This window comes from Rhopalosiphum maidis, chromosome 3 (genome assembly GCF_003676215.2).
Source record: "Rhopalosiphum maidis isolate BTI-1 chromosome 3, ASM367621v3, whole genome shotgun sequence".
Taxonomy (NCBI): Eukaryota; Metazoa; Arthropoda; class Insecta; order Hemiptera; family Aphididae; genus Rhopalosiphum; species Rhopalosiphum maidis.
Genome location: NC_040879.1, coordinates 2,078,777 through 2,103,521, shown reverse-complemented (window position 1 = coordinate 2,103,521; position 24,745 = coordinate 2,078,777). Strand labels below are relative to the sequence as shown.

The following is a 24,745-nucleotide window of genomic DNA, read 5'->3' as shown; positions in this document are numbered from 1 at the left end:
GTTGATAAAACAGATGCTAAATTAGATGTTGTTAAAACAGAATCTATTAAAACAGAATCAACAATTGAAACTATTAACTCTGAAGTATCTAAAGATGAAACGTCTAAGACTGAAAAAATTGATTCAGAAATAAAAATAGAATCAGTTGAACTACAAGAAACTGATGAAGAAAAAGTTGAAACCAATGAATCAACATCTGATAAAATAGAATCAGCTAAAACTGAGAGTATTGCTACTGATATAAATGGAGACGTTGAGAAAAACTCTAATGAAAACGTAGAAATACCATCAAATGAAGAACCTAAGGAACAGATGGATGTAGACGATGAAGAAAATAAAGAACCAGATATTTCTGATAATAATTGTAAAATAGAAGAAGAAGTATCTGATATTCCAACAGAGCAATCAAATGATAAGTCTTCTGATGAAATAGCCGACCAACAAACTGAAGGTGAACAATCAGAAAATACCATGAATTTAGAGAACAAACAGACTGAAGTAAAAGAAAAAGATGAATCACCAAAAATTGAAGAAGAAAATACTGTAAAAAGTGACGATGCTGAATCTAAAATTGAATCTATTAAAAACCCCATCGATGAGGTTCCTTCAGACACAAATAATAAATCTGATATTAAAGTTATTGAACCAATTATTAAATCTAAGGAATGTGCATCATCTGTAGAGAGTGTAGATAGATTAAAAGCTATGTTTCCAGAACTGGAAGTAGTGCACAAAGATGTTGCTAATCCAATCATTGATAAATTACCAGTGCATAAGCCTCTACAACAGATTGATCAAACCATTGCGCATCTCTTAGCTACAAGCTATCAAAACCCAATTAAGTGGCCTAAAGTAAGACTACCAATGATATAAAATATTTAATTAATTTAAATGTATTAAAATGATTTTTAATGTTTAATTTGTTTATTTTTATTAACTAATAGGAACATGCTCTAGTAGTCCGTTTACAGCATATAGTAGAATGTGTAGAAACAGGAGAATGGCCTGTAAGCAAGAAATTTTCTGCTTATGCTCAAAATCCAAATATGTGTGGAATGGGAATTGAAGAAACTGATATAACTGTTTCTAAAAGAGATGTTGGAGTATCTCATGATCATTTAAGTTTATCTGATATCCATAACGAACATTCAAGTTTGAAAGCTAATAACATTATGGCTCATTCAAATCCAAATTTGAAACGTAAACGTCACATTGCTATTGATGTAGAGACAGAAAGAGGTACTTTTTTCATTTATCTTTCATTATTATATTTGTATAGTTTATACTTATACATGTTTAAATTTTTATAGCTAAATTGCATGCATTGTTAAATACTAATTCTATCCCCGCTCATCCAATCAAACATTCTCCAGCTCCTATGTGGGAACAAACGGATGAATCACTTTCTGAAGATTCAAGGTTAGAATTTAATTTTTACGTACTAAATGCAAATATAATAAATTAAACATTTATTCATAGGCGTTCAACTCCAGTCACTCCACAACTCATTCAGCCTCCACCAGCTCACCAACAGTCTCATAATACACCTTCACGATTAATGAATATGGGATATGATCTTAAAGTGTTAAACAATCCCAAACCTCCTACTACTGTTGCTGCTACAACACAGTCTACTGGACCTATGGATTTATCTTCTGGGTAATTAATTAATATCAAATAGCACTTACATTTTATAAACTGTTAAAAAAATATCCTTATTATATCAATATAACTGAACGTTTCTAAATAACAAAAATACCATGTTAATTTTCTTTTTGATTAAGTGGTGGTACGCAAGCTGGATGTATGGATTTGAGTTCAGGACCAAGAACACCTTCTGTATCTATTAATGAAGCACAAGATTTTTCAATGCCATTTAAAAATAAACCAGCTCAAAGTATAACTCAAACACCTTCATCTACACCACCAAAAAGCAAATTAGATGATATGTTAAACAAACTAATGCAAAAAAAAAATTGTGTACGCACACCACGCGTAAGTATAATAATGAAATAATAAATTGTAACTAATAATTTTAAATAACATAATTTTGTTTGTATTTTTAGCCTGCTGATGAACCTGTAGTTGGAAAGGAAATGAAACGCCGTAAACTAGATGAAATAGTTTTTGGTCTCTCTGCTGCCAAAGAACAGCAATCATTACCTTCATCGGAACAGAAAAAACACTTGGCATCAACTTCAGCTTCCCATAATTACCCAACGCCTTCGAATAAATCACAACAAAATATGACACAACAAATAGGAGCAGCTCATAGACAATCTAGTAAATTAGATCCACTTGCAGCATATTTATCTTCACAAGTGCATGAACAACAAACCAATTTACTTAAACAACATACAACTTTACAACAGCAACTTGCTCAACAGCAACAGGTGATACTAATTAATATATTTTTTTCTGAATCTTATTACTTACAATTTATCATTTATCACTGACCAGGTGTTAAAAATGTCTCAAGCATCAAGTGTATCATCTGTATCTCAAACACAACGTAAAATGTATGAAGCAATGATGGATAGTATGGCAAAGAGTACTGCAGAGTACTCGGGAAAACTAAATGCTTCATCATTTTCTCAAGAATCTAAAGTATTAATTGTTATATTTTATAATTTATTTATTAAATAAATAATGTTATGTTAAATTAATTCTCATTTTAGGTTAATAAATGGTTAGCTGAACAAAACGCGCTGATGACTGACCAACAAATGTCTGCAGACTTCTTATCGGCTCCAAGAAGAAGACGGCCAAGGGTAGATCCAACATTGTTGGATTGGAAAAAATTAACTGGTGAAGAAAATGTATCTGTCATAAATAGAACAACAGGGAAAAAGGTACAGTTGATTATATCAACTCTTTTATTTAATATTAGTATTAATAAATAATATTTATTATCATTTTTATAGTTAACTGGTACAAAAGCTCCACAGTTGAAAAGAATTGGACAATGGCTACTTGAAAATCCTGCTTATGATGTAGATCCTAAATGGGCAGACTTAGTTAAGGAACGTGGAAATCTCACTCATGATTTACAAAAACGTTTACCTCAGACGGAACGCAAGAAAGGTCCCGGTCGACCACCAATGCAAACTGGAGACAATCCTTCAAGTCAATCTTTATCATCTAATCAACCTTCAACATCAATGGCACCAAATCTCTCTTTCCCGTCATTGGCATCAGCAGGCCTCGGTGGATTAAATCCATCTACTTTGTTATCAAGTTTGTCTATGGGAAATTTTGATCCTAAAAATAATCCTTTGCTTATGCCATTTAGTGGATTACCAAATATTGGTGCTTTAGGAGGTATGGGAGGATTGAGTAATATGAATTTAACTAATTCTTTATTTGCCAATCTCGCTGGTCTAGGCCTTCCTGGTTTGGCTGGTATGGATCCATCAAGTATGAATGACAGTTCTCATTCAACGCAAAATCCGCAGTCCAACTCTAAATCATCTAAATCCAGAAAATCTGATTCTAATACCAAAAATATTCCATCCTCATCAGCTAATGTACCTTCGAGTATGCCTGGCTCATTGCCATTTTTCTTCCCAAATCCTAGCTTGTTATATACCCCTTTGGGTTTGGGTGGATTAAATCCATTTTCATTGCAACCAGGAGCTATATCATCTGCATATGATAGTCTTTCATTGTTAAATGGTAGTTTAAATGTTTCATCGCCTAACACATCTCAAAACTCACTTTCTCGTCATAAAACGTCAAGTAGCCGTGGTCAAAATTCGAATGTTAGCACCGTTACATCGTCTAGCCAACGACAACCAAGAAGCAGTACACATCATCTTCCATCGCCGACTCAAAGTTCTACAGATCTTCTTGAGAATTTAACACGAGCTGGCCGCAATTTACCTCCTCCAGATTTATCTAAAAATCGTACTTCAAGAGATGTTGATAATTTACGTTCTCTTATGTCAAGTATGCCACCATTTAATGTACTAGCTGCTGGAGCTCTAGCAAGTGGTAGTGATTCAAAGAAAACTAGAGAACAAGAGATGAGAGAGGCCCTTGAAAATTTAAGTAAAGCTTCACCTGAACTATTTGCTCGATCTTTACCTGATGACAAGAAATTTAGTTTTCCATCAATGGAAATGATTGAGAAAACTTTAAAAAGACCGGCGGAGCAAAGTACATCTAACGAAAGACCAAATAAGCGAGCTAAAGACATGATATCACCAATTACAATACCCGTACCTCCTACGATGACAAAACTACCATCTACTAATAGAGAAAATTTATCAGAATCTGGTATTGATTTATCTGGTACAATTAAAGCCAAATCGCCCGAAAAACAAAGGGAAAAACTAAAAAAAATGGATATTCCTCAACCCACTAATGTAGACGTAGAATGTGATTCACAATTATTAGATAAATGTGACGCAGAAAGCATTGATATGACAAAACAAAAATCTGACATGGTCGATGAAAACGACGAAAAAAATGGTGGCAAAAACCGAAAAAGATGTCGAACAAAGAAAACTTCTGTTGATGAGAATGTAGAACGTAAAAACTTACGAAGTAATGCAGGAAGAGCTGCTGCAGCTGCAGCTGCCAGAACGAAGTCGCACTCACCATCGCCATCGCCTGAATAATGAAGTGTATTATATTTTCTCTGCTACAACTTGATGAGGTATCAAACCATTCCTAGTATTTGATGTTCAGATAAGCATTTCTGATAGTTTTATTAAAATATTTTTTTTTTCTTAAAAGTATTATTATTTTTTTTAAATAGTATTTTTAAGATAATTATTTCTTATTTGGTTTGACGTTTAAGTTTTTTAAAAATATATTTGTTTCATTTTCGATTCCTTCAAACCTAAAGCTCAAATTCGATATTTGATTTTTATTATTTTTGTTCAATTTTTTATCAAAAATATGATAAGTGCCGCTTTACTATAATAGATCATTTTGAGGTGTCCGTGATGTAAATATATTATATTGCTCTCTAAAATATAAAAAGAATAAGTAAACAAATCTATTTTTAAAAATGTCGATTCCCTGATTTTTTATTGATTTTTTTTTTTATTATTTTGTTTAGTGATTTTTTTATACAACTGTGATAGTGTATTTTCATTTCTGAGAACTTACACTTTGTAGGTGTATTTGTGCATTTGTAAAGAAAACGTATATTTTTACTACATGTATAAATTATATGTTTTCTTCCTGGCAAATAATAATTCATATAAATACATATTTTTTTTTCCTGACAGTTATTAATTTTATTATTTAACCAGTATTCTGTTGCTAGGTAATTTTTACCCTTTTCTCAAGCAGCTAATGTGTCGCTTACGCACACAAAATGTATAAGTGTTAATATAATTATACTGGTATTTATTTGTTAATAACATTTTTAGTCATGTGACCACATTTCCTCAGTCACCATTGTTTATGTATAACCCCAAGCATGTCCGATGTATTTTATGTGTAACCTATTTTTGTATATATGTTATATAATTCTATATAAATATGTGTATACATAAACAAATAATATTATAGGTAAAAAAAACTTATCTAGTTTTTAGTACTATTGTTTTTTTTTTTTTATTATTATTATTAAAATTAAAATATCAATTTTTTGATGTACATTAACCATATTCTGGATCGTTGATCCTTTTTAGGACGAGTTTGATGAGTATTACATACATGACCTGAACAAAATCAGTTTATATAAAATACAAATTAGGTGAACGAATATGTACTTCAGTAATATTACTTTGTAGGTTTAATTACAGGTTCTTAAGGTTCTTATCTACATTATAATATAATGTTATGTGTATATAAATATATGTGTATTTATTAGGATGCATATTTACACGTATATTTATGTACATAATATACTTTGAATTATGTATGTTGTATGATTATGTAATAAAAGGTAACGTGGAAAATAATAAAAACATCACAAATGTTCTACAACATTTTTAAATCGACCGCAGAGGTACTTATATTTATAATATTTTATTATATATAAATAATGGGGTTCTTTTATTTTGTTTGACAATGTTATCATCATGTGGTGGCCTTTAAAAAAATTATATATTTACAAATGTACCATATTTAACTTACTCAAACTTAAAATATTTTATCATTTTCAATCAAATGATAAGGTCGAGAAAGTTTTTATATGCTAGACATTGTATATGTTTAACTTTCTTGAAAAATGTTTTAATCATTGTGGATAGAAAACTAGTATTTAATTATTAATTTGTTAGTTTTCTTCAAAACACAATTATTAATAATAATTTCTTGTTTTCTATCCAAAGATTTTAACGTTGATATAATACTAATACAAATTACTATTAATTTCAATTAATTTTTTTTTAATTAAATACACATATCTGCTCTCAATTTTAACAACTTTAAATGTGAGTTACAGAACCAAAATGTAATGGTTTAATAATAAGTAAATGGATCTTTTTTTTTAAGTTAGTTTAACTACTGATGGAAATTTTTAGGAAAATTGTGTAACTATATTCATATTTCCACGTCATTTTTTATTTATTTATTTATTTATTTATTTATTATATTTATATAGACTTTTAAAAACGCCAACCTTTGATAAAATTAAAATTAATTTGTTCCTACTAGGGACCTATAATTGTCAATATCATTTAGAAACACATGTCGATGGTAACCTTTTACTGATTAAATTGTACTGGATATTAATAATTTGCCCATTTGAAGGCTGATATAAGTACCTATAATATATTGTGCACTGTTTACAGTCGATGTTTCTGTAACATTTTTTTTACTTGTACAAAATAAAAATTGTTTTTCTATTTTATTTCTATTTATTTAAATATGTTTCGACATATAATAATTGACTTCAATTTTATTTTCTGCAATACAAATTTGTATTAAATTAGTAAGTTGTGTATACATGAAAATCAGTCAATTGTTATAAAATTTGATGTTTATTTTTTAAGGTAAACCTATGCAATCAAACTAAATAAATGTACATTAGATACTTATGTTAAAAAATAGAAGACAGCTTGAAGTTCCTTCTAAGAAATATTGCATAATTTTAAATCAAAGTAATCTTTTTTCTTTTGTGATATTTTGAAGTTATATTTTTTTTAAATATTTATGAAATTTGAAATTTGGTTATATGCTTGGCTCCAAGAAAAAGGATATAATGGTGCACAATGGAACAATACTTTGGTATTTAAATGTAAAATGGGGTAAAAAAAGATACACAATTTTTGAAAGGATCATATTTTCAAGTCATTAGCAATAACAAGTATAATCATAGTTTGTTTGCATGCATCTAAATTAAATTCTTTTGGGATTTTTTTAATTTAAAACAATAGATAATGGACAATGGCCTAGTACTTTGGGATGAATTCTGCAGCAGTATAAATACATTTAGTTTTGTAAATGAAAAATGTTAATTTTTGTGAGTATTTAACATCATTAAATTTAAATCAATTATGAAATTTATTATTCATCAAAACTATTGATAATCCAAATAAATAAAAAAAATTAAGTCTAATTAAAAAAGTGGATAAAATGATAAAGTTTAATAATATAATTGACTGGATTATTAGTAATTTTTATCAATTGATATAATTGGTTCATAGTTTAACACTTACAAATTTGTAGAGAACTCATAATTTTACCCTCAATTTAAATAATTGTTTCATGTGTTAATGTTTTACATTTTTATTAGTATCGTGCATTTTTTTTTATAACCTTTTAACGAGTTTTTTCTTATAACTATATGTCAGACTCATGTCGCTCGAATATTATTGTTCTTGGACGAGCTACCAGACAAACATAAGCTAATCTGAGACTTAACATAATTATAAAAACGTGAACAACACTTAAATTTTTCATTGGTATTTCATATGTGTGTGTTTTAATCACATTTATGTGATAAAGGTAACAACAGATTTGAAAACATATCTCAAAGTTGTTTCTATTGCCAATAAGATTTTTAATTAAATCATAGTTACTTATTATATTCCTATAGTTTTATTTAAACAAATATAAGCTAAATGAATAAATTAAATTACTGAAATTTCTTATTTCTAACAAAATCGATTTTAGTAGTTTTGTTTTAGGTAGGTGTAAAATAAATGATCACTGAAATTTAAACATATAAGTATATATCATAATGCTATCTAAAATATTCAAATAATTAAAAACAAAAATTGCTTTTAATAATGTGTATAAAAATTGTATGAAAAATACATATGAAAATTTGTTTATATACTTATTATTAATTTTGTATTTTCATATGACACGGAAATAAAAAAGGTTCACGGACAGAGTATTACACAAAACATACATATTTTATTTCACATTTTTTTTGTTAGCAGATTAATAAGCAGTAGGTCTGTTGCTTTTTCAGTTTTACATAGGTAATTTTTACCAATACTGGTACATTACAGTAGTTATTAATATTATTAAAATTTATAATATAATATTACACAATTATACACAGCACAGGAGTGTATAAAGATAAAAAAAAAATTATCTATGCTTTAATAATCATCATTTTTATCATTAATTTATATTTGGTTTTCACAAATTAAATCTAAAAAAAACTGAGGAAATCACTTGAGCATACAAGTGTAGGTACACCTATGTTGAGTAAAAAAATAAAAATAAATAGGCTTAGTGATCCTCGTTATTGAATAAGGTGACTGTAATGATTATTCAATTTTTACACATTAGTTTCAAATTTACATAGTAGTTTTTTTTTCAAGTATTTTATGGTACAAGAATCAAAGTTAATAACAATCTTATACCTACATTTCTTAAAATATAAAAATAGTGTACTGAAAGTAGTTGTGCTTCAATAATCACAATACTATTATAACAGCATTTTACAACCACCAGTCTGCTGTTGGAACACTTCGATGATATCACCTTCTTCTAGATTTAGAGAAGCTGGCGTATCAATCTCGTTAACCGGTTGTCCCTCAAATCGAAATCTCACAGAGTTGTAAGCAAGACCCTGAAATGATCAATTTTGAATATATTAAAAATATATTTTAATTATTAATGTAAACAAACCAGCATATAAACTTAGTTAATACTAACCATATAAATATTAACATTTAAAATCACAATTACAAAATGTTTTTAAATATGAAAATTCATCATTAATTTACATCATATACAAACAATTTTTTGTGTATTAGTACATAATTTAAAAGAACGCCACACCTGCATTGTCATAATATTAGTGAATAGACATATTATTAAACTTAGCGCTGATATTTTGATTTTAAATTAAGTTATAAGTATGTAAAATATTACAATAAATTTAAAATGATAAAAAGAACTATTTAAACAAAACACAGACAATGTTGTTACCTTTAATAATATGTCAATCATAGCTAATATTAAATCAACAAAATTAAATGTAAATTTTCTACAGACTTTTTAGCTGTTGCAATGTTATACATTTATCAACTATTAATTGTGCTTACACAAAAATGCAGATGTGGGGTTCTTACTTTTCTTAAAAGCAAATGAGATAATTTAATAGTATTTTTCTATTTATTCTAAAGAAAAGAAGATTTACAACCGTGAATACAATGTACAATGCCAACTATTGTTTTTTAATTAGTAAATGTATTAATTACCAAAATGCCAACAATATGTTAACTAAGTTAAAATAACTGAAAATAATTTGAATAACTATGTTTGAAAATTAGTCAAATATTTTTTTTATTTAAATAATCATAATTGAAAATGTGTCAAATAAAATATTATCTAAATAACGCCCTACACTGCTTATGACTTTATTTGCTGACAATCAGTGAATACATCTTCACAATGTAATCAATTCCTAAATGAATTCTCGATGAAATATATCCCATACACAAATAGTTTTTAAATTAAAATATTTTGAGGTAATTTAATGTTAAATTTAGTCGGTGAAACTATAACACTGTTACAATTGGAATAAAATACTTTTTAATAATATTTATACTTACAGTATTTTCACAGTACGCGTACATTAGCTTTCTTAGTTGGGTTATTTTTCTTATTTTAAATTGTATTATTACATTGTCTTGTCCGAGAACATTCAAGTTTATACGTTCAGAATATACCTAAATACAATAAACATTTTGAATTATTAATTGGGGTTTAAAAATGAACAAAATTACATTTTGTACCAAAATAATTCATAATCAAACATTCTAATTTCGCTTATAGATTTGATGAATGTTAAACAATATTAACATAATGTCAAGACACTGTATTGCGCACAATATATATTTGATTTGTACGAATCAGATGATTATGAACTAAAAAAATCTACTTGTCGTTAAAAGCTAGTTGACTTATCGTGCTAAATATAATCAATGTAAATGATAGTAATTTTTAACTGCATACAGGTAGGTCGACGATGGTTGTAAATTTCAGGTCTATGGATGACTATCACCACTTTTAGGGCTATAAACATAATGATTTTCAATAATACAAGACGCGATAGTACTAGCTAATCATAATTTTTTTATACTATTAAACATATATGAAATAAACAAGCGTCCACAAGAATCAAATAGAACATGTTGACAAGTCGGGTAGAATCCAACGCCATGAAATACTAAATTTAAGACGGAAATACGGCGAGAATAACGATTGATGAAGCAGAAGGTAACAAAAAATCCGCCGTTGGTGTGTGGAGGGCATGAACACATGTCGTATACGGTAAGCAACAAACATGACCGATCGTCTGGTCTTGTTATCCGACAGCATTACGAATAACAGCAAAACACGTGCTATTTTTCCGCGAATATTTTTAATTACTTACCGATGAATTCATGGTTATTTTTGGCAAACGGTGACGGCAATGATGAAATATCGGTAGTAAATCTGCCGATAAAAAAGCAGACAGCACCGTAAACAGAGACGTTAAACACTGACGCCAAACGACAGAGAGGAGCAACAATATGAATATAAGGGAAGTATCAAACTATCAAGTTCAGGTAAAAAACCTAACGGAAATATTGGATAGTAGTCTGGTCCATAATTCAATCGATAGTGTATATGTGCATAATGCATTAAAACCTTTACGATGCGTCCTTTGTAAGGTTGGTACCACCACTCACACAACACAAAGCCAACGCGAAAAGCGGGAAAGGGAACAAATAATAGTACAAACCAATAATAATAATAGCCGCATTGGCGTAATTTTATTAAAGGTTTAATAACATTACTTAACCCCCAGATTTATAGTAGAAATAGTTCAATTAATATTAATAATTACATTACATATTTTTAATTTCAATTATCGGACATGACAAGACATCAAAGCTTCGAGTGCTCCGACTAAATACTTTTAAGCTGCTGAAATGTCAGCATTTGTGCGTAGGGGAACTGGTGAAGGACCACGCACCTAGAGAATTACAATCCCGGCCATATTTTACGGTCCAGGGATTATCCCGAAATTTAGTAAGAAATAATTTAAGATAATTATGCAAACAAATTTTATTTTAATTTCTAAATATTGAAAAAATGTTATTATCAGGGCTCTGGACTTATAGCATTTAAAATCATTAAATTTGAGTTACAATATTTAATTAACTTGGGTTAATTTTTTTAACATTTATAAAATAGGTTTATACTTTGCAATCCTTGATAGCGTCTGTGCTCGCCATGACATCATTTCTACAATCTTTTTCGTCAGGAAATTTTTGTCTAACAGCATCTTAAAAATAATAACAATTCATCAAAACATTTTCATCATCAGTTTATAAAATACCATATTTAAACAATACTGTACAAAATTAAACTGGCATAATAGTTATAATATCACGTAATGAAAAAATAAAAATAATACCTATTATGATTTTATAAATTTTAAATTCTGGAAAGGATTTTTTTTTTTTGGTTTTTGGCATTTCCAACTATAATACTTAAGGAGCTCATCAGAAAACATAATTTTTAAGCTATTATAAGTAACTTTGGAAATATTTTTTCCTTCAGCGGCAAAACTTAATATGTAAAAATATTATCCAGGGAATCTCATAATAAGCTTTTATTGATACATTAATTTTAAATTAAGTTATAACCTTGTAACCTTTTAAAACTATAATAACACTGAAGTATTAGTGAAAAGAAAATTATATATATGTAAATATTTGGTTACATAATCAAATTACCTGTTAACCAAGTCCTATTAAAATATTGAAGGAATTGGAAAAATTTTAAACTTTCATATTGTTCGACATCGTTTAAACTATTACTATGGAAAACGTTTTCCAATTCCCTACATTCTTCTTGTGTATAATTATTTGGTAAAAGTACAATTACCATGGCCATTCGAAAAAAATCGTACATTTTTTTATTATTCTTGTACAACTGATTTAACTCTAAAATATAGGTATTTATAATTTTAGAAATTAGTTTGAATTATAAATAAATATAATTAACAAGAACACAATTATTATTTAATTAGTATTTTTAATCTGTTTTAACTTTTATGTATTCATGTTAAAAATCTTACCTAATTCCTGGATTTGTCGCCATAAACATTGGAAAGAATGGAACCTGTAAATTCTAACCTGATGGCATTGATGGATACACGTTCAAAGTCCATCATAAATGTGCTCGGTTACCAAGTGGGTTATATTGTTTTGATATACATAAATAGAGCTCTGTATGCCTGTTCGGTCTTTCTGGACATTAAATCATAAACCAATAGAGATTCATAAACAAATATAAAATAAATAAGTTTTGAAATTATTAAGCAATTAATATAATTTCAATGTTGCTTAACCTTTTAAATAATAATGAAAGCAAAGAGTTATGTTGTCTGAACATTTCAAGCAAATATTTCTTTGTAAATAAATAAATAAATACTAAATTATATAAAACAAAAGATTTAAGATATTATGTCTTAATGGGTTAGTTAACCATTAGTTTGTTGAAGTTTAATTTTTTCCCAATATAACCACTTAATGACCATATTACAACAACAGCAAATGGTTCATTCATTCATTCATTTATTACCTAGATATTTAATTATAAATTCATATGCTTGTAATTTTACTTTTGAAGTTATACAAATTACCCATAAAATACCCCAGACAAATGACAGCTTTCATTAAAAAATAAATTTTAATTAAAATCCTTTGATATATAGTAATTTCTTGTACCTAAAAAATAAGTAAAATTTTTTACATTTTAAATTGATAATTAAATGAAAATAATTTATGAATATTGTGTTTATGTTGTAAAAATATAAGTAAAATATCATACCAACCTTAATTCGTTTTAGTAAAGGTAATAATTCATCATTTGATGAAGTATTCTCAATTGGGTGTTTTTTTATACAAATCAGTTAAATCATAACAAAATAATAAAAGTTAATATAGATTTAGTAATTTTGTTGAAATATTTTTATTTTCCAGTTCATTATGGGTTTTTCAAATCTTGGCATTATGTCCGTTTATTACTTATCATTAAGTGAAATATGCAATACGATGAATGAAAATTACACTGCAGTATGTGTTAGAACAGTTACCACCAAAAATATGTTTAGATGTCTTATGGCAGGTTATAAATGGTTTATACTTACAATTTTATTTATCAAAAATAAAAATGTCAATTTTTGTTGTATACATAGGTCTCAGGTGCCAGTGAGAATTACCACAATTATAATGATAGAAATCAAGTTGATGCAGGATCTGAAATAGCTCAACTTGGTTTATATGATATTTTCAATAAAACCAATGAGAAAATTGAAGAATTTGGGATAACTTAACAAGTATATTTAATAATTTTTTGTTTAAAGTACTTAATTATAGTAGTTCCGCATTATCTTTAACACACAATACATTTAGGTTAGTATGATACCTCATATTATAAGGTAATAAAACAATGGTACAAATTATATTAACTTAAAAAAGATAACAATAACAATAAACTCACTATAATGATACTGTACTAACGAAATGCGGATGGTATAATGGTAAATTCATGTAATTTCAGGATTAATTTAATCAACATTTGAGAGGGTGGTGGTTCTAAAAAATATAATGTAAAAAGTATATTTTATAATATTATGTATTATTATAAATTGTATAATATTATAAAAGTGTCTGGGGGTTCAAACCCCATGGATCCCCTCCCATAAATCTGCTATTGAACTTAATATAGTACAAGTTACTAAATATGTTTAATTTATACATATATTAAATAGGATTTTTAAAATATTTTTTATTGATATGTTTCCGTAAATAGAGAGATTTCAAACTATCAATAAAGATAGTTCAACCGAGAAAATATTATACATCAATGTAATTTCAATATAGTTAAATCGTTTAATAAATATTTTATACTGTGGTTATTTGTTTAAAAATAATTGTTAACCTTAAATTATATTTTTATTTTATATTAACTTGAAAATTTAAATATATTAAATTAACTACTTTTAATCTGATATATGTAGATAATTTTTTTACGATAGGCACTGCCAAGAATTTTAGTTTTAAATATTAAAAATTGCTAAAAAAATATGTTGCAAAAGTTAATTAGTCTTTACTATTTATTTTACAATTAATGTATTAAATATAAGGTTCATATTGTGCTAAATAAGATTATTTTTCTGAATAAATATCAACAAAATATTGTTCATAATGTTTAGTAAAATTAATATATATTTCTTCAAATTTCAATTTTTTTTTTTTTTTTACAATAAATTAAATTATTAAATAATTTTGTATAATGGTGAATGATAAAAGTTGAATAAATAATATGCTTTATTACTATACTTATTTAATATTGAACATATCTTAATATAAATAATATAACCAGTAATTAAGTAAATACTCTTAAGTTATACTTAAAAAATGTTCATTTTATTTATATATATTTATAATTAATTGTAAATATTATTATTCATTTTTTTTTTTACAAGCAGTAATTTATCAATATTGTTATAGAACTAAAATATAATTCTTATTTATCATATATTTATTTTTATGTTTTACATTAAAGTTACTAATTATTTTAATTGGTCTAGTCTTTGTGACAAAGAATTATTCTTTAAATTAGCTGGAAGGGATAGAGTCAATCACGATCAACTAATTATTTTATTTCAGGTATTTAAATAGAACAAAACTGAAACAGTTGGTGGACACTTATTATTTAGAAAAGTTCAGTTAGGTATATGATTTTCGTTAAAATGTGTTTTTTAGTTTTGTGTACAAATTAAAGGTTTTAATTTGCCATCAAACTTTGCTCAAGAATGGATCAAAACAGTAATAATAATAAAAAAAAAACATATAACATACCAATTGTTTTGAATAGTTAAGTTCTTTATTTTGTAATGTTGATTCCATTGCCAATAGTCCATTTCAGAGTTTAATGGAAAACATGATTAATGGGTTTCTTCAGAATTTATTCTTGAATTTTGTTTACGATTAGGTGCCGGTTGATCTTCAACAAAGGATGAAACATCTTGTTTAACATAATTTATATTTGACTTTACTTTATTCATAGCTGTAAAAAAAAACCCCCCATATCATTGTATGACCGGTTAAGATACTACGACTCTTGTAAATAATTTAGCAAATAGTATTCAAATTAGTTTCTGGTACAATTACCTGATAGCTTACAAAGTTGATGACCAATAGTTTGTAATAAACTATTATCTTTGGAATGAATTAAAGTACAAGTAATTTTTTTTGGCTAATTTACATTTATTAAAATTTGTTCACGGTTCACTTGCTATAGGAGTATTACTGCAATACGGAACGGTTGGTGATGACTTATTGGTAAAACATATGTCAAATCCATTACTCGATGGAAAAATATTGTTGGAATAATTGTTGCTTCATTAAATGCTTGTGACTGACCTAGTATTAAAAATCAATTATTATTAACTGTATAATAAAATACTATAATTCAAACATGTATACAAGAACTAAAACAGGCTAGACAAATAGAGTAATAAAAAAAATACAAAATATAGCTATTTTTCTTTAGAAAATTCAATTTATTTTCTTGTTTCTTTAGAACGTAGGATATGCCGCCGGTTTATCTTAAAGAAGAATATCATCCTCATCATCAGAATGTAATGGGTATAATTACCTATGTAAAACTGAAAAAGCAACAGACCTACTGCTTATTAATCTGCTAACAAAAAAAATGTGAAATAAAATATGTATGTTTTGTGTAATACTCTGTCCGTGAACCTTTTTTATTTCCGTGCCATATGAAAATACAAAATTAATAATAAGTATATAAACAAATTTTCATATGTATTTTTCATACAATTTTTATACACATTATTAAAAGCAATTTTTTGTTTTTAATTATTTGAATATTTTAGATAGTATTATGATATATACTTATATGTTTAAATTTCAGTGATCATTTATTTTACACCTACCTAAAACAAAACTACTAAAATCGATTTTGTTAGAAATAAGAAATTTCAGTAATTTAATTTATTCATTTAGCTTATATTTGTTTAAATAAAACTATAGGAATATAATAAGTAACTATGATTTAATTAAAAATCTTATTGGCAATAGAAACAATTTTGAGATATGTTTTCAAATCTGTTGTTACCTTTATCACATAAATGTGATTAAAACACACACATATGAAATACCAATGAAAAATTTAAGTGTTGTTCACGTTTTTATAATTATGTTAAGTCTCAGATTAGCTTATGTTTGTCTGGTAGCTCGTCCAAGAACAATAATATTCGAGCGACATGAGTCTGACATATAGTTATAAGAAAAAACTCGTTAAAAGGTTATAAAAAAAATGCACGATACTAATAAAAATGTAAAACATTAACACATGAAACAATTATTTAAGTTGAGGGTAAAATTATGAGTTCTCTACAAATTTGTAAGTGTTAAACTATGAACCAATTATATCAATTGATAAAAATTACTAATATTTTCTTCTATAACGTCAATCTTACATGTTTTCCGTTTATTTTAGTCGAGGATTTCCATTATCTTTACATATTTTTTTAATTGCAGATGTAAATTAATGTAATAATATAATTGACTGGATTATTAGTAATATTTACTAAAAAAAAATTGAAATTTGAAGAAATATATATTAATTTTACTAAACATTATGAACAATATTTTGTTGATATTTATTCAGAAAAATAATCTTATTTAGCACAATATGAACCTTATATTTAATACATTAATTGTAAAATAAATAGTAAAGACTAATTAACTTTTGCAACATATTTTTTTAGCAATTTTTAATATTTAAAACTAAAATTCTTGGCAGTGCCTATCGTAAAAAAATTATCTACATATATCAGATTAAAAGTAGTTAATTTAATATATTTAAATTTTCAAGTTAATATAAAATAAAAATATAATTTAAGGTTAACAATTATTTTTAAACAAATAACCACAGTATAAAATATTTATTAAACGATTTAACTATATTGAAATTACATTGATGTATAATATTTTCTCGGTTGAACTATCTTTATTGATAGTTTGAAATCTCTCTATTTACGGAAACATATCAATAAAAAATATTTTAAAAATCCTATTTAATATATGTATAAATTAAACATATTTAGTAACTTGTACTATATTAAGTTCAATAGCAGATTTATGGGAGGGGATCCATGGGGTTTGAACCCCCCAGACACTTTTATAATATTATACAATTTATAATAATACATAATATTATAAAATATACTTTTTACATTATATTTTTTAGAACCACCACCCTCTCAAATGTTGATTAAATTAATCCTGAAATTACATGAATTTACCATTATACCATCTGCATTTCGTTAGTACAGTATCATTATAGTGAGTTTATTGTTATTGTTATCTTTTTTAAGTTAATATAATTTGTACCATTGTTTTATTACCTTATAATATGAGGTATCATACTAACCTAAATGTATTGTGTGTTAAAGATAATGCGGAACTACTATAATTAAGTACTTTAAACAAAAAATTATTAAATATACTTGTTAAGTTATCCCAAATTCTTCAATTTTCTCATTGGTTTTATTGAAAATATCATATAAACCAAGTTGAGCTATTTCAGATCCTGCATCAACTTGATTTCTATCATTATAATTGTGGTAATTCTCACTGGCACCCGAGACCTATGTATACAACAAAAATTGACATTTTTATTTTTGATAAATAAAATTGTAAGTATAAACCATTTATAACCTGCCATAAGACATCTAAACATATTTTTGGTGGTAACTGTTCTAACACATACTGCAGTGTAATTTTCATTCATCGTATTGCATATTTCACTTAATGATAAGTAATAAACGGACATAATGCCAAGATTTGAAAAACCCATAATGAACTGGAAAATAAAAATATTTCAACAAAATTACTAAATCTATATTAACTTTTATTATTTTGTTATGATTTAACTGATTTGTATAAAAAAACACCCAATTGAGAATACTTCATCAAATGATGAATTATTACCTTTACTAAAACGAATTAAGGTTGGTATGATATTTTACTTATATTTTTACAACATAAACACAATATTCATAAATTATTTTCATTTAATTATCAATTTAAAATGTAAAAAATTTTACTTATTTTTTAGGTACAAGAAATTACTATATATCAAAGGATTTTAATTAAAATTTATTTTTTAATGAAAGCTGTCATTTGTCTGGGGTATTTTATGGGTAATTTGTATAACTTCAAAAGTAAAATTACAAGCATATGAATTTATAATTAAATATCTAGGTAATAAATGAATGAATGAATGAACCATTTGCTGTTGTTGTAATATGGTCATTAAGTGGTTATATTGGGAAAAAATTAAACTTCAACAAACTAATGGTTAACTAACCCATTAAGACATAATATCTTAAATCTTTTGTTTTATATAATTTAGTATTTATTTATTTATTTACAAAGAAATATTTGCTTGAAATGTTCAGACAACATAACTCTTTGCTTTCATTATTATTTAAAAGGTTAAGCAACATTGAAATTATATTAATTGCTTAATAATTTCAAAACTTATTTATTTTATATTTGTTTATGAATCTCTATTGGTTTATGATTTAATGTCCAGAAAGACCGAACAGGCATACAGAGCTCTATTTATGTATATCAAAACAATATAACCCACTTGGTAACCGAGCACATTTATGATGGACTTTGAACGTGTATCCATCAATACCATCAGGTTAGAATTTACAGGCACCAGAATTGTAGGTTGCTGGTTCCATTCTTCCCATTGTTTATGGCGATAAATCCAGGAATTAGGTAAGATTTTTAACATGAACACATAAAAGTTAAATCAGAATAAAAATACTAATTAACACATTCTCTGCGTTTGTCGGCTATAGCCGACATCAGGTCTGTTGAATTACATGTGCTATAAAATAGTGACGCACTATAGTAATGTTTTTATTTTTACACACGCCACTGCACAGAAAATGTTTGTTATTTCAGTGCAATCGGTTTATAAATAACTTATTTTGTTGATTTTATTTTAGGTCGAACATTACGCGTATTTGATTATTGTTATTATCGATATATTATGTACAATCTATTATTGTACATCGATATAATTATTTATAATACTATGATTTCTTATTCAGTTTATTTATTTCTGTTCGCACTATCAGTCGTGCGTGTGTCTTCCGTCTATTATACAATTATTTATTAAATTTTCGATAATAAAATGGATGATCCAGCGGTTCCGTCCAAAAGATTACGGAAAACAACAAGCAGGGAAGGAATGTTGACTTCAGACGATTTAAACCATATTATGAACTGGTTTTCCGATGGAGATGCTGACAGTGGAAGTAGTTGGAGTGGAGGTAATGGAGGATATGGTGACAGTAGTGACGATGAGGAAGAAAACCCAGAACCGGTAGAACCAAATGTTGTTGTTCAACAAACTCAAAGTATACAAAATGGATTTGATATCTAGCATGAAGATAAGTACATGGCACAACCAATACCTTTTACTGGTACAACAGGTCATATCGTTTCACCTGCAGGTAACAAACCATATGATTTTTTTAAATTATGCGCGAACGAAACCCTTTTTACTTTTATAGTAGAACAAACTAATTATTATGCTGAAGAAATATTTTTAAGTGAAAATATAACTGATAAATCTATAATTACCAAATGGAAAATCTTAACTGTAGCTGAATTTAAAGTATTTTTGGGTCTTCTTTATCATATGGGAACTATTCGTACGAATATACTACAAGATTATTGGAAGAAGGGATATCTTTTTGACCTGCCATGTTTTAACTTTCGTATGAGTAGAGATAGATGGATGTTAATTTTACGTTGTTTACATTTTGCGAAAAATCCAGCACAAAATTATGAGCCCCAACCTCGGAATCGTTTGTATAAAATTAACCCTCTTCTAGATATATTTCATGAAAATATCGATCGAATTCAATATCCAACAAGAATTCTTGCTATAGACGAGTCTATGGTCTTGTGGAGAGGCCGTTTGGTTTTTCGTCAATTTATTCACGGAAAAAGACATAAATATGGAATTAAAATGTATGTTTTGACAGACTCATTGGGATTTGTTTTAAAATGTATAATTTATTCTGGTTCAAATGATACTAAAGTTGGTGGTAAAGGCCATGTAACTAATGTTGTGAAAAAATTATTAGAAGGCAAATTAGGAGTTGGTCATAGCATATATATGGATAACTATTATAATAGTGTGGAGCTAGCTCAATATCTTTTAAACAATAATAAATATTGTACTGGTACGTTGCGTGCAAATAGGAAGAATAATCCTCAAGAAGTAATTAAAAAAAAATTAAACAAAGGAGAAATGATTCAAAGGTTTACTCAAGAAGGTACTTGTATAATGAAGTGGAGAGACAGAAGAGACGTACTTGTAATATCAACAGAATATGACGGAACTTTGGTGGAAGAAATTAATAAAAAGGGAAACCAAATTACAAAACCAAAAGCTATACTTCAATACAACAAGCCTATGGGGGGCATAGATCATTCAGATCAAATGTTATCATATTACTCATGTGAACATAAAACTATGAGATGGTATAAAAAACTAAATATTTTATTTAAAGGAAAATACAATAATTACATTGAAAGTTATAAATGTTGTTTTTGCTGCTAATTGCTAACATGTAGAGGGGTGGTTCCAGAGACTTGATTTGGGGGGGGATGTCATAGTTTTCAATAATAGTCAATAGTTGTAATATGTTTATGTATAATATTTTTTTAACAACATACAATTTTTAAAAATCTAACTTATAAGATGGTGTGGGGGGATACGGACCCTATTACCCCCAAGGCACCACCCCTGAATAAGTAATAACCCATTGAAAATAAAAATTATGCCCTACCCCAAAAATATTTATGAAAAATTACATCACCAAATGCGCTTGTCGGCGATATCCGACACTAATTAAAATATCCAAATTGGTGGCACGCTCCTAGCGAAACATTGGTATATTTTGTGACGCATCGAACGTGTAGCAACTAATTATTTGACGCAGTGAATGTATTAAATAATAATTGTGTTTTTGTTAATTATATTTATTTATGATTCAAACTAATTTCTAAAATTATAAATACCTATATTTTAGAGTTAAATCAGTTAACGATGTCGAACAATATGAAAGTTTAAAATTTTTCCAATTCCTTCAATATTTTAATAGGAGTCGGTTAACAGGTAATTTGATTATGTAACCAAATATTTACATATATATAATTTTCTTTTCACTAATACTTTACTGTTATTATAGTTTTAAAAGGTTACAAGGTTATAACTTAATTTAAAATTAATGTATCAATAAAAGCTTATTATGAGATTCCCTGGATAATATTTATACATATTAAGTTTGATAATAGGTAAATGTATTCTAATATTAAACTAATAATATAAAATGGATTCTGCTATATGCAAATTTGCTATGTTGTACGTTTCTAACAATATAGCTAAATTCAATTGCACAACCTTAAAAGACTGTATTATTAAATCAATAAAATTAATGTAAAAGAATAAAAATCCGATAACTGCAAATAATTTACATAGTTACTTTCCTGATGTTAAAATATTTATCAACAATCAATTTACTAAGGAAAACAAAACATTATTCTGGTTGGCAAAAGAAATTTCAAAAACATATCGTTACAAATTTGTCTGGTCAAATTCTGCTGATGTCTACACAAAAAAACAAAAAGGGAAACCAGTTGTTAAAATACAAACTGCACAATTCTTCAAAATTTTAATACAAACAAAAAAATTAATGCACTTCGGGAATAATACAATATTTTTATTTTGTTTTGTTTTAAGTTGCTTATTTATTCATTTAATTTTTTTTTGTTATATTAAATATATTAATGTAATTTAATGTTTAAATATAAATAGTTATAATGAGTCCCTTTAATAACTTTGATCTAAATTTTTTATGTAATGATAAAAATATTAATTATGAAACTTTGTTAATAACGACTGTAACAATTTTAATACACATAATAATGATCTTACTGTCTTTTCACTGAACATTAGAAGTGTCAGAAAACATTTTAACAAATTATTAGTGGTTTTAAGTTCAGCTAATATTAAATTTGATATTATTATGTTATCTGAGACATGGTTAGGTGATAACATTGGTAACTTCAATATAAAAGGTTATAATTGTTATAATCACTATAGCTTATTAAATATATCTGATGGATTAAGTGTTTACATTAAAGACTCAATTATAGTAAATGATGTAATAACTGGGACGGTAAATCGCTGTAGCTCATTAGATTATTTTAATTTCCTATAATAATATATTAATTAAATTAACATGCATTTATAGACTATCCAGTTTGAATAAAATTGATTTTATTTATAATCTAGAAGATATTTTTAACAATTATTCTAAATTCCAATCACATATAATCTGTGGAGACATAAATTTAAATAGTAAGATCGAAGATTATGTCTTCGATATAATATATATATATATATATATATATACTGTATAAAATAGCTTTGGTATTAGTAACACATGTATTGATCAAAAACAAACTGCCTTTTAATAGTATTTATGGATACATATATCAAAGTGCTATTACGGATCATTACAGTACTATTGCTATATTATCTACCTCGCGAAACAATGATATAACAACAGTTGTTAATACTACTGATAATATTAATTATAAATTTGTTAATATAGATAATTTAAATAATATCTTAAAAAACATAAAATGGACAAAAGTTTTAAAATCAACTGATGTAAATTTTGCTATTGGCTTATTCACAAATATCATTGAAAAGAGTAAAAATAAATCACAAGAAGCTAAAATAAAAAAAATTCCAAAAAATAGAAAACATTTAAAACACTGGATAACACTAGGCATTATTAATTGTATGGGACATCAAGATAGATTATATGCAAAATTAAAAAAATCAACAATTTAAAATTAAATTACAAAAGATATATAAAAAATATATAGGAATCTACCAAACGTAACCATAAAAATAGCAAAAGACGCATATTACTATAAACACATTTCTAATGCAAAAGGTAATACTAAAAAAATATGGGAATTTATAAATGAAACCTTAGATAATAAATGTAATAAAACAAACTATATACCAACAATCCTAAATCATCAAAATCAAATTTTAGCAGAAAATATTAGTATTGCAAATGAGTTCAACTCTTTTTTCATGTCTATAGGACGTGCATGAAGTTAGCCCCCCTACATTGCCATTTAGACTTTAAACCTCCACCGATATTTTGGAACTTATTTAAAACTAATTGGAAGCTAGTATTCCGAATTTGAAACTTTATACTTTTCTCGGGAAAAATATTTTTCTGTTGGGGGCACACACCCCCCCCCCCCAACTTTGTCGTATTATCCTCTAACCTTCACCAATATTTAGTAACGTTGTAGCAACTTTTAGCAACCTACTTGAAAAAACTAACAACCTATTTTTTTACCAACTTTCCAAGTAACAAGTTAATTTTAAACCTAATTTTTGAAATATTTTTTTCGCAAAGTGTAATTATCCTATATTGAGTAACTCTTGGTGTGATATTTTGGCATTTATGCTGAATACCTCAATAAAAATATGAAAAATCATAAAATTCAGTTTTTAGTACATATTAATATTCAATATATATGTGTTTAAAATTGGCAATATTGCCAATAGTGAATACTGTCTACTGTATGGCTACTGTTTTTAACAGACAACAGACATTTAAAATATATAAAAATACATTATGTTCATAAGTTTTGAAATTAGTTATGTTTGAAAAGGTAAATAAATTATCTAAAAATTACAAAATTACAAAATATGTGTTGAAATTTCAAGACTCCATTCATTAGTACATAATTTGAATCGATTATTGCAAAAACGACATGATTCAATTTTTTAAAACTTGAACACTAAAATGTATTTGCATTTCTAGTACCTAATTTTTATAAATTTATTAATAAATATACACCAATATACAAAATGTGCAATCGTAATTTATTCGTCAAACTTGATGTTTTAACTGAATATCATTATTTTCTTTATTAAAGTTTTAAAATAGAATTTTAAGGAATACAACACTAGTCACAAAATTAAATGAAAAAATTTATTTTAAAATACCATACCTTTTGTATTTTTTTCTCATAAATAAAATAAAAAATAAGTTAGGGAATATAGTATATAACTTATACTACTATATTACTTTGACAAGATTAAATTGTGTAAGATTACAACTTGACGTACATCAATACATGTGGGTGAATTT

General features: G+C 26.5%; 3 protein-coding genes across 3 annotated transcripts in view; 2 read left to right on the top strand and 1 right to left on the bottom strand.

The window, feature by feature from the left end:
• LOC113559722 (chromodomain-helicase-DNA-binding protein 7-like) overlaps positions 1-6,810 on the top strand; it is a 28,026-nt gene extending 21,216 nt beyond the window's left edge. The window contains 9 exon segments of the mRNA XM_026965464.1: positions 1-852; positions 945-1,239; positions 1,311-1,419; positions 1,480-1,659; positions 1,785-1,995; positions 2,067-2,393; positions 2,461-2,607; positions 2,679-2,852; positions 2,925-6,810. Coding sequence (XP_026821265.1) covers positions 1-852; positions 945-1,239; positions 1,311-1,419; positions 1,480-1,659; positions 1,785-1,995; positions 2,067-2,393; positions 2,461-2,607; positions 2,679-2,852; positions 2,925-4,622 — 3,993 coding nt within the window. The 3' untranslated portion in view covers positions 4,623-6,810.
• Positions 6,811-8,848: 2,038 nt separating this feature from the next.
• Positions 8,849-12,309, bottom strand: LOC113560020 (small ubiquitin-related modifier 3-like). The gene is made up of 4 exons (XM_026965804.1): positions 12,156-12,309; positions 11,619-11,701; positions 9,981-10,097; positions 8,849-8,992 (listed from the first exon to the last, which is right to left on the bottom strand). The coding sequence occupies exons 1-4, from the start codon at positions 12,307-12,309 to the stop codon at positions 8,849-8,851; spliced, it is 498 nt and encodes a 165-aa protein (XP_026821605.1).
• Positions 12,310-19,674: 7,365 nt separating this feature from the next.
• LOC113560019 (piggyBac transposable element-derived protein 4-like) lies at positions 19,675-23,725 on the top strand. The gene is made up of 4 exons (XM_026965803.1): positions 19,675-19,900; positions 20,150-21,035; positions 22,660-22,735; positions 23,681-23,725. Exons 1-4 carry the CDS (start codon positions 19,675-19,677, stop codon positions 23,723-23,725), a joined length of 1,233 nt encoding a protein of 410 aa, XP_026821604.1.
• Positions 23,726-24,745: the final 1,020 nt, after the last annotated feature.